Raw genomic sequence first — 11858 nt, forward strand, 5'->3', positions numbered from 1 at the left:
AAGATTAAAACAATCCAGCAAATTTATTTTGTCTGTTCCTACTCTGTATCCTAGATTACACCTACATCTTCATATATGCTTAAGTTGAATACAGAGTGGCCAAAGACCAGTGCAAGAACTAATTCAGTGTTAACCTCTGTTTGAATTATAACGTTGAACACAGGAGAGAGAAGAAAGGATAAAAAAGAAAAAAAAAATGGAGACGCTTCCCAAAACAAGAGCAGCAGACAAGGGGAGAGAACTGAGAATTTTAAGGTCAAGGTTATAATGAAACAAAATATATTTAAATAGCTAGAAATGACTGTACAGACAGGTTTCCATTATCTGGGGTAACAAGGGACTAGGAGTCTCAAAATACAGAAAATCCAAGTAATATAGGTACTGCAGAACATACAAGAAGCTTAGTACTGAGACATGTAAGCAGCTCTGCACGGCTTATTGGCTAGGGCTCTGTGTGCCATGTGAAAGCAAGTAAATGGCTTCTGAATGAGAGCTGGCCCGTGAAGTAATATAACTGCTTCGGCTTCCCTAGATATAATAAATCTTACTAGATCTAAGTGGTTTCAGGAGATAACTCCAATCTCTCTTCATCCATGGAACAGCAATTTCACAACCTAGGAAAACCGAACATTGACTAATAAAGGAGTAACAGTATTTCTGATTACTTTAAAACTCAAGAGTAGACAATTTTCTAAAAGATTTGGTCTGGTTCATACACGAGAGAATTCAGAGGAAATTGCAGTTGTCAGTGAAACATTTCTGGCCTTTTAATCGGCGATGCTGTAGAAGAAAGGAGTGGCTTTCTCCTCATTAAAAGAATACTTTCATTTGTCCAACACTGTAGAGTTCTCTGTGTCTGAAAACACTGTTTCTAAAACATACATAATTCTTCAAAATAAATTGGCTTTGTAAAGAAATAAGAGGAGCATTTGTAGGTTTTCAAGAATCCTAAACTGTTAATGATAATGCCATCTTCTGGCAAAAAAAGAGAAGACTTTTACTTTCTTACAATAAATAACAGCCAGCATTCCCTCAGTTATTGTCAGGATCTAGTTTTGTTTGTTCACCTGAGAGAACGTTGTGTCCTGGGGCAGAAAAATATAACATTCTTCAGTGTGGTAGTTTCATATCAAAGCCCAGGTCTTGTTCCCTGCAAAGCTATGGGTGGCTTCACTGAAAACAGGATGGAGACAAAAGCCTAAGATTTCTTAAAATAGTTAGACATAACATATTTTAGAGAAGTGAGTCAGGTGTAATTATCCATGAACACCCAGTTATAAGGTCAGATAGTCTCAGGCCTAAGAAAACCTTTTCACTCAATCTCTATTACAACATCCCTTGTAATTCTTCACTGTTCAGTGGTTGCCCTTCTCATTTTAGCTGGCAGAAATACTCAGCTTCACTTTGAAATTTTCACCTTCTTCTCAGGCAAGGGGCCTGCTTTGCCATTGACAAAAAGATGCTGAAGATGGTCAGCAAAACAGTGAAATTAACGAAGTCCGGAGCATCTTTACTTACTAATATACAAGCTAGCAGCAAGGGAGAAACAGTTAATGGTGACATACCTTACTGCTGGAAGATGTGAGATGTCTGAACAAGGGACCAGTCAGCCTATCATCTTTATGTGGCAAATCTGAGTTCTCTACAACTTATTTCTTATGCAAAGAAGTTTTACAAAGATCTTAAAAGGCTGCCAGATGCTGCTAATGGATAAGTACTTGTGGTAAACAAGCATTAGAATTTTATATAAAGGGACCAACTCAAAGCACAGAATAAGGTCACAGCTTGTCATCAGAGAACTCCTCTGCTATTGCAGTCATAGAGGTTTTTTAGAGGTCATAAAGTTCAGGGAAAAAAGAAAAGTCAGGTGTAAATAGCAGAAATGAGCGGTTATATTTTACATATTCTGAAGGAAATTAACTTACCACAAAATTGTGCTCTAGGAGCTGATCCTCCATTTTAAAATGCTTTTAGTTGTTAATTAGCTCTTACACAGATCTTTTCATTCTCAATGCACTTTTCAAAGTGGAGAAAAGGCTGGTCTTCAAAGATACTCAGTGAGTGTCAGTCACTGTGCATAAAATAAATCACATAAAAGCCCTACATAGACTATTTTAAGAATAAAGCAGCCTTAGACCACTATATCTTGATCCTTATTAACCACTGATATATTAAAGATCTCAGTGCACCATTCACTTGAATAACACTCACATGGCCTGTTATCCCACTGTAGCTCACTATCTACCTGACAACTTTAGCTGACTTCCACTGATACTCCTGAGTGTCACCACTGAGACATGACACAAGTACCACTATATCCATATTTTAAACTAAGGAAATTAAGTCATGGCAAAGTGAAGAAATGTTATGTGGGACTCCTACAGATGCCAACTAATGCAACTATACATTTAATCCTGCAAATAATCTACAGTAATCATTCTGAATCATAAACTCTGGTCTAATCATTAAATAATTTTATTAGGCACAATTTTCAAGGGCATCTGATAAATGTAGTAATTGTTAATCAGCATACAAAACCTAAACAGCACCTTGTTTTCTTGCCTATCACTTTGTGTTATGTAAATAATTTTGCTTAACAAGCACCTTATAAAAACAAAAGTTAACTTATAAAATTTGTAAACGCATGTAGCAGGTAGGTATATTTCCTCTTCTGACTGCAACTATAGCAGTGTATTGTACTCATCACTTGTAACCATGTTACCCCAAAGAAGTCTTTAGCACAGGCTCTGTCTGTGCCAAAGTATTTGCTGGGTTTTGAAGTATATAAGCAGAAGAGCAGAACAAAGCCGATCTGGCAATCATACGATAGAGAAAAGGGAGACTTACTAACTCACGTCACTGGTCATTCGTCTTTATTTCTTATTCATCTGAACATTAAGCCCTTTTTTAACTGTGACCCAAAGCCAAATCTGACTTAGCCCTCCAGAAGTGAGTGGCTAATTTGCTTCTACAGAGCACCACACAAAATGCTTTACCTTTAATCATTCTGACCCCATTCCTTGGAAACTAGGGTATTCCTGTGAAGAATGGGGTCAGGGTGTGGTTGCACTTTTATAAACACAAGCCTCATAATAATAGATAATCTGTACTGTAACACGAGTTCATAGTTTTAGTTTAATGCTGTAGGTAGGGAACTATGAAAGTGTTTGACATTGCAGCAGATCGCTTTGTAAGATCATAGGATTATACTATGGAACTCTGTGCATGTACACAACGTGGTATTAAACATTCTGTTGCTCCTTGCAACAAGTGTTGTAGCAGCCTGTTTTGAAGCTAGGAGGAACAAATCTGAATACTAGCAATAGATAACCACTTATAGTTTCAGTATAGTAAAAGTAATTGGAGAGGAGGGAATACTTCCAATGTTAAATGACAACTATTTTACAGCTGGACCACGATGCAGGTCTTCTCCCCACAGCAATACTCCTACTTCCTTTGCTACTGACATACCTAAGCCAGAGTTGGTAACTAAAACTACAATTCATTTCATTGCTCTTTGAAACAGACTTAAAACAACAACTAAATGTTGGGGCTTTTTGTTTTCCAATGGAGTATTTTTCAATTGGCAAGAGACTGCTATTTTTTTTTATAATCATCCCTTCATACTATGAATAGTCTGGTGACTTCAGCAGAAGAGACTCCATCCTACAGCTGATCCTCGACAACTGCTTAAAACAACAGCTGCATGGAAACGGGAAGTGTCTAATATTCAACCACACGCTGAGAAAATTATCTACGAGTTATCTTGGGATGCTGATTATTTGAAAATTGTGCCCAGGCGTCTCCTGCCAGTAAGATTTACCAAATGGCTTTCAATATTTATTTTATAATTGTATCAAAACAAACCGCTGAGCATCTGGAATTACACTGCGTGACTGAGAGAGAGCATGGTCACTGACTTTAGGGATTTATAGCTGCCCTCACTGAATTTAGTCACGGGCTGAGGAACTTTATAGCTTCACCCCCTGGAAGAAGGGGTGAAGGGCTGAGGTGGGCGCCTCGCCCCCAGCCAGCTGCCACCTCACCCCTGCGCCCCACCGTGTGTGGCCCCCGCTCTCACCCTTCCCCGCGCTGTTCCTCCCGGTTTTTTCCTCTCTTCCCCGCACACAGCAGAGCCGGGTAGGGACCGATGGAGGGGGCGGCCCAGCAAACCACACCGCAGCCAGCTCGGGCTCCACGCTGGGACGGGGTGAGGGAAGTCGCGGCACTGCCCCACTGCCCGGGGAGGGTGATGGCCCCAGCACAACTCCCCCGCTCCCTCGCCGCAGCCGTCCCCTTCACCTCACGGCAGGCACCCCGTCGCCAGCCCCTGCAGCCACTCACCGGCCGCGGCGCCGCCCGGCCGCTACTAGGCCGCGTCTCCATAGCGACAACTCTTTTCCCGCTTCAAACGCTCGCGCGCAGCCTCACGCCCGCAGCCAGCGAATAGAGCTAGGGAGAGGCGCGGATGGGGCGAGTCCGGGAGGGGAGAAACCAATCCGAGGTCTCGCCTGCCGGAGGGGGCGGAGCCTAAGGCAAGGTGGGAGGGGGAGGGAGGACGGAACGAGTGGGGAGGAGCTACCGCTGGCGCCTGTGCCGCTGTGATTGGTTGAGGCTGCCTTCAGTCGTGCGCCATGCCCCGCCTACTCTCCGGCCTGGAACCGAAGGTGCGGGCGGGGGTCGCTGGGTGGCTGCGGTCGGGGTGATCTGGGCACGGAGCCTCCTTGTCCGGCACCCCCAGTGTCCCGGCGTGCACCGCGCTGTCCCGCTGCCATGGCAACGCGCGGGGGGGCTCCGCCTCCCCCGGGCCGCCGGGCCTGGTGCCGGTCCCGCCGCCTCAGGCTGGTGCCGGGAGGGCCCTGCCCGCTGGGAGCGGCCCGGCAGGCCCTGAGGGCACGGGAAGGGGAGCGGGGCCCCGGGGTGCTTTGTCCTTCCCGGCTCTGGGCGTCCCAGCGCGGCGTTTGCAGGCGCGGACGGGAGGTGGTGCTGGTCTCCCGCCTCGGGCGGCCTCTTGGCTCCCCGTCAGGCGCGGTTGGTGCCGGCGCTGCCCGGGGCTGTGGTCGGTGGGTTATCTTTGGCCTGGCTGGTCAGAAGCTAATGGTGGCGGTTGCAGAGGGGTTAGCCAAGGGAGCTGAACGCCGTCCGGGGCTTGGTTGGCGGTGAAGGGCTCCGTGCTGTGGTTTCCCAGTCCGGAAACTGGAGGTGTCACGATACCTCGCCGGGCATCCCAGGGAAAAAGTGTGTTGTGTAAATTTATTACTTATTGAAACGCGCGGCTCTGCAAAATGCAAAGCTTTGCCTGGAACCGGGAATTGCTGGATTCTTTAGCAAGGATTTCTCATCTCCATTGCTTTCTCTCTTTTTCTGTGTAGGACCAGTTGTCCTGGCTGCGTAGCTTACTGATTACAAGATTTGTCACTTAAGAGGTGTGTTCCTTTCTATTTACATCAAATTAGTGCTTAACACATATGCCAAGAAGCTTTTAGTTTTGTATAACAGCCTCATGTCTAGACCAGGCAGCAGAGAACCTGTCGTTTGGCATTCATTTTCTCAGCTCTGCCACTGGCATCTCGAGGAGTTCTCTGCTTCAGGGAATCTGTCTTGGGCAATTATTTCTGTACGCCACTTCCAGTAATGTTGAGGTATTACCTTTGCACAGAGTCTTTGGATTTTTGAAGTGGAAAGGCTTCACGGTGTTAATCACTGGCTTTCCTTTTGCTTTATCATTTCTTTTTCGCTCTGCGGTGTGGTCTGTAATATATCGGCAGCAAAGAAATGTCGTGCAGGTCATATTTTGTGCTTCTTGATAACTTATTTTTTTAAAGCTTTTATATAGGTTCCTGTTTCCTTTTTTTAAAAAGGAAAGGACTCTTGTTTATTACAATTCGAAGATAATTAATAAGATGCAGCTTAGTTGTGTAGTAACTAGAAATGGATGGATGACTTTTAGCCCATGCTGAGATATGTTTCCTAGCTAAATATGACTGTTCTGTTTGAGCTCCGTGTTGTATGTTGTTCCTGCTTGATCCTCTCTGCTCTTCCGCAGCTCTCCAAGCAGTTAACAGAGGGACATGGCTGTGAGAGCTTGTGGCTTGATCATCTACAGGAGGCTGCAGTCAGCACAGTCTTCTAAGGTCACTGACGGTATCGAATACCTCCTGCTTCAGACATCTTATGGGACCCATCACTGGACCCCACCCAAAGGTGATGTTTGTTCTGATAAGACACTTCAGGGTCATTTGTGTTGGGAGCAAGTGAGATTACAGACTGAAGTCTGGCTGAACACTGCTAAGGTCAGCTTTGGGGGGCAGTTAATCAGTTGACAGTAGCCCCTGATTATGCTGTTTGTGCAGCAGAGTGGGGCTGTATAAACTATTGGTCACGACTGATTGGGGCTAGAGGCGAGTCACCCAGTCCTGCTCCCCAGATGTCTGATGTTTCTGGCAGACATTGAACAGACAACTGAAATTAGGTAGCTAGAGAAACTTTTACCTTCTCAGTCGTCTCACTCTCTGCCAGATACTGCTGTTGCCAACGCACAGTTGTTTGACCCATGTATAAACAGAAGGGTCACAGTTTGCAGTGCAACATTAGAAGGCAAACTGAAATCAGTGATAATTTACTTTAAAATGCCTTTTTTAGAAGATGCAGGAGTTTGTTTTAAGTTCAGGAGATCATTGATGATGAGCATCTACCTGATGCAGCAGAGATGAGGGGGACAGCTAGGAGAAGTAACCTTATCAGCCATCTTCACCTAAGCCATCCTCACTCATCAGTGAGATCCCAAAGGAGAAGACAAGCCTGGTGCCCCAAGACATATAGCAACACCTCGTCTGTAAAGACACATGGCAGAAGCAGTGTTTGGTAGTATATTGTCGCAGCCCTGGTACCACAAAAAGCAGAGCACAGAAATACTTTAGGTTCCTTGTAGATCATCTTATATGCTGTTTTTTACCCTCTAAGGTTTCTTACTGCTAATTTTTACTACTTGTTTTGTAAAATGCAGTGCTCTTAAAGCATAGTGCAGGAGCAGTTTGTAAACAGGAATTTGCAAATTGGAAAAAAAGCTTGTAACAGTATCAACTATGCCCTTCTGTTAAGGGAAAGAACAAAACTTTTCAAACCTCCGCCTTTGTCCACTTCACCAAAAGCCTAAGGGAGCGGAGTTTGCAGCTACTGGAAAGCTAAAAAACACGTGCTGGGACATGATTGGTTGTTGCAGGAGGAGAGATCCATGTGGAAAGGTTCACTGGGAACACAGTAATTCTGGACAAGCGATTGAAATGACTCGTAGGCATTTTAGTAGGGAGTGAAATGACTCATAGGCATGGATGTCACGCACTCAAAATCAGAATCATCGAACAGTTTGGGTTGGAAGGGACCTTTAAAAGTCATCTAGTCCAACTTCCCAGCAATAAGCAGAGCCGTCTTCAGCTAGATCATGTTGCTGAGACCCCCGTCCAGCCTGACCTTGAAGGACAGGGAACTGCTAGAGAGAGTCCAGCGCAGAGCCACGAAGATGATTAAGGGCGTGGAACATCTCCCTTATGAGGAGAGGCTGAGGGAGCTGGGTCTCTTTAGCTTGGAGAAGAGGAGACTGAGGGGTGACCTCATTAATGTTTATAAATATGTAAAGAGCAAGTGTCATGAGGATGGAGCCAGGCTCTTCTCAGTGACATCCCTTGACAGGACAAGGGGCAATGGGTGCAAGCTGGAACACAGGAGGCTCCACATAAATATGAGGAAAAACTTCTTTACGGTGAGGGTGACCGAACACTGGCACAGGCTGCCCAGAGAGGTTGTGGAGTCTCGTTCTCTGGAGACATTCAAAACCCGCCTGGACACGTTCTTGTGTGACATGATCTAGGTAATCCTGCTCCGGCAGGGGGATTGGACTAGATGATCTTTCGAGGTCCCTTCCAATCCCTAACATTCTGTGATTCTCTTTCCAGGGAGGGGGCATCTACCACCTCTCTGGGCAACCTGTTCCGGTTTTTACCATGCTTATTGTAAAAAATGTCTAAATCTCCCCTCTTTTATTTTAAACCATTACCCCTTGTGCTATGGCTACAGGCCCTGTTCAAAAGTCTGTGCCCATCTTTCTTCTAAGCCCCCTTTAAGTATTAAAAGGCCGCAATAAGGTCTCTCTGGAGCCTTCTCCTCTCAAGGCAGAACAACGCCAACTCTCCCAGCCTGTCTTTAGAGGAAGAGCATTCCATCCCTCTGATCATTTTTGTGGCCCTCCTCTGGACCTTCTCCAACAGGTCAATGTCTTTCCTGTGCTGCGGACTCCAGAGCTGGATGCAGTACTGCAGGTGGGGTCTCACCAGAGCAGAGTAGAGTGGCAGAGTCAGCTCCCTCAAGACATTAAGTTTTTGTAGATCAAAAGCCACATAAAAAAGCCACAATCTGATGACAGCCTTTAATAGTAGCTTGGCACAGATTTGGGGGCAATAAATGAAGGGGAGCTATTACATTATATATTCTCTGCAATATGAGGGGTGTTCAAAGGCAGCCTCAGGTTGTGTGATGCAGTAACATAACTTGTGTATGATGTAGACATAGATTTAATGTGGCAGGAGCCAGAATGAGAAGCTGTAATCATCTCTCCAAGAGCACACAAAAGGCTACAGCTGTACATTGATATTTTAAAAGTTCCCTAAGCAGTTGCAACCCTTATGGGATTAAACTGGACTTGCTTGGATCCCCCCATGAGAGCTTCATCAGCCTCATCTCTGCTCTGGGAACTGTGACTTTGCACTAGCTGATGCTGACGGCAAGGGGATGCAGGGTTCATTTTCCTCCTCAGCATATTGGAATTGCTTTAGTGCAGGAGGATCTGGAAGCTGTGGTGTGAGGTTCTGCCAGCAGTCCTTTCTTCTCCCAGTAGGTAGACTGTATCGCACAAATTTGGAAACTTGCTGAGCTTAGACTTGAGGTTATCATCAACAGCAGGGTGAGGCTGCCTTTCGCTCTGCTGGCGAGCAGGAGATCGCACTGGTGTCCTTTGAGTTGAAACTGAATCTCAGCCCCCCAGCTTTACTGCTGCCTCAACTCATTGCACACTGAGTGACTATGGATCATGACTATCATGAAACATAGTGGTTACTTACTGTTCATGGATGTTCTGTGGGTATTTGCAGTGGGTACTGTAAAAGTAATCCAGCTGTGCCAGGCCAAGTGGATTCTGTTTCTCAACTATTAGTAAAAATCCCAGCTATGGAAACACATACTTTGTCAAAAAGAAGGAGACAGCTTGACTTTCAGTGCTGAGGTTCAGGGGGAAAATATTTTTGCTTAAAGCCTCAGTGGGTTTGATCTCAAATATCCAAGACGTCAAATGCAACATCAGATGCTGTTTTCTGCACAGTTGCCGCTTGAAATAGAAGCGTATTTTACATTTGAGATGATGTCACATTGCAGGAGGTGGTTAAGCTTCTGATACTTGGACAAAGAAGTGAGTGAGCCCTGTTGGGAAAGCAAACTAACCTTCCCACGTACCCCAGTTCTAGTACTGAAGTGTGGCTTTGGGTACCTGGGACCTGAGGAAAGATTCGTCTCTGATGAAATTATGGCTATTTGCAGCCAGCTACATAGAAAATAGAGTGACACCAGGGGCAAAATAAAGCTTAACTTTTTTTTTTCCTTGTGAAGCCTCCCAACTCCTGCTATGTTGCTTTTTTTGGGATCTTGCATGGCTTGTTCTATTTATGTTCTGGTCTGGAGCTTTCATGAGAAAACCAAATCTGACATTTCTCAACAAAAGTACAAACAGCTGGGGATGTGTTATATTTATCCGTTGTTTGTAATGGCACCTCTCGTTCTGAGCAACATAAAATAAATGACGTGTCATAGAAGAACTACGCAGCTGGTGAAAGGACTGGCTTTTAGGCTTGCTGCATTTCAGAGGGGAATATGAGAGAGAAATAAAAATACCCCTAACTGCCTAACTGAAACCCACCTTTTAAATGGCGTTTGTTGGCGCGTGGTCCCGTTGTTTCTGGGCTGTTGGCATGAGGAAGAGTTTTGCAGAATTGAACCTTAAGCTTCTGTGGGAGGGAAGGGTTGAGAGAGGCCTAAGACTCTTGCAGGTGAGCAGTCTCCTCTCTAACTGGATAAAGGAAAAATGTTCATGAGGCATTCAGTCCTCAGTATGATCTAAGGTGGAACAACCCTGGAAACATTCCAGGTCAATCTGGATGGGGTTCTGAGCAACCTGATCTAGTTGGATATGTCCCCGCTCATTGCTGGGGGATTGGACCAGATGATCTTTGGAGGTCCCTTCCAACTCCAACTATTATATGATTCTATGATTATGGGTGCAGAGTGCTGCAGAAGAAAAGAGGAGAGGAGGACTGGGAAGAAAAGATGTCTAGTGCTGACAGGCCACTGAGAGTTTCAGAAGATGTGGTATAAACAACGATCCTAAAAGCCACAAGACAATGACAAATCAAGACATGAGAGGTGGAAAAGCAATCTCTGTTCTCCAATTTCCATTTGATTCTGTATCAACTACAGTGTACTCTCATCTCTTTCTCCCAGTGCTTCCTAGTTGTCAACTGAATCTGAGTTTCCTTCTCAGAGACTTTCTTTTTCACCTTCTTGACAGGCCATGTGGATCCAGGAGAGGATGACCTGCAGACAGCCTTCCGGGAAACGCAGGAAGAGGCTGGTCTTCAGGCCAGTCAGCTCACCCTCATAGAGGGGTACAAGAAAGAACTGCACTATCCTGTCCATGGCAAACCTAAGACTGTCATTTACTGGTTGGCAGAAATGAAGGACTGTAACACGGAAATCAAGCTCTCGGAGGAGCACCAAGCTTTCCAGTGGCTGAAGCTGGAGGATGCTTGCAAATTTGCGGAATATGAAGACATGCAGGCTACACTGAAAGAAGTGCATCAGTTTCTCTGCTCCAAAGAATAAATGCTTTTGTGAAAGATAAGGGGAATTTTTGAAGAAGCATGGCCTGCTTTTTATTTTTGGGGGTTTTTTTAACCAGGAGAAGAACTACATGGCTGCAGAAATGTAGGGTTCTTTTTGTGCTTTTGTTTCCCCTAGCTAATGCAAAAAAGCGTGGTCTGATTGAACCATGAGCCAGAGATGTCTCAACTGAAACCCAGAGCTAACAAAGACTTCCTCTGTCCCGGTCTCCTTTTCTTTTTACTTTTCTTTTTCCCTTAAAGTGCTGAACAATCACAGGTGTTTTTGAAAATCAGCCACTTGATATTTCTTGACTTGCTGATGTAGAATTACAGAGTTGAGAAAATGAGCATATGGAGATTTTTAATAACAAAATGTTTACTGCAGAAGTTGCACCTTGAATTTCAAATGGGGAAGCAGTAGTTCCATTCTCAACTCTTCCACTGATACACTCTGATACCTTGTCAGATCATTTCAGGTCTTGTTTGTATCATGAATTTATGTACATCACTAATGTACTGTTATGAAAACATTTTCCATCCAAAGAGTCTTAGTAAACAGTTGATGTACAGTATTTAAATGATAAACTTGGAAGTTCAACTTTTGCCTCTTTTCCTTTTTGCTTTTTAACAGACTCCTTCACCATCCATTATTCAGCAGGTTGGGAAAGGGAAATCCATCTGCCTAATATAGCATTTACTGCACAGAATATCTAAGCTAATGTGCAATCTTGCGCCTGTTTGATAGCATCTGTGTTTCTGTGGCTGCACCCTGTGCCCATGTGTGGGCAGCAGGGCTGTGTGCACTGCCAGTGCTGTGCTGTGGATACTCATGCTGGATGACTGCAGTAGCCTGCGGTGGTACTGATGAGCTTCACCTGCATCAGGTTTCCTGTGCACCTCTCTTTTGTCATTGACATTGGTGGGAGCTGAGGTTGT

The 11858-nt window shown here is 44.8% G+C and overlaps 1 protein-coding gene across 2 annotated transcripts; it reads left to right on the forward strand.

The window, feature by feature from the left end:
* The first annotated feature begins 4633 nt into the window (after positions 1–4633).
* Positions 4634–11520, forward strand: NUDT2 (nudix hydrolase 2). 2 transcript variants are annotated; one of them, XM_068423248.1, is made up of 4 exons: positions 4634–4667; positions 5373–5426; positions 6047–6204; positions 10610–11520. In XM_068423248.1, exons 3-4 carry the CDS (start codon positions 6072–6074, stop codon positions 10921–10923), a joined length of 447 nt encoding a protein of 148 aa, XP_068279349.1. In that variant the 5' UTR covers positions 4634–4667; positions 5373–5426; positions 6047–6071; the 3' UTR covers positions 10924–11520. The 2 variants fall into 2 exon arrangements, with proteins under 2 accessions (XP_068279349.1, XP_068279350.1); XM_068423249.1 differs by lacking the exon at positions 4634–4667 and adding an exon at positions 4880–5238.
* The last annotated feature ends 338 nt before the right edge of the window (positions 11521–11858 follow it).

The sequence above is a fragment of the Nyctibius grandis genome, chromosome Z, assembly GCF_013368605.1.
Source record: "Nyctibius grandis isolate bNycGra1 chromosome Z, bNycGra1.pri, whole genome shotgun sequence".
In the NCBI taxonomy this organism is placed as follows: domain Eukaryota; kingdom Metazoa; phylum Chordata; class Aves; order Nyctibiiformes; family Nyctibiidae; genus Nyctibius; species Nyctibius grandis.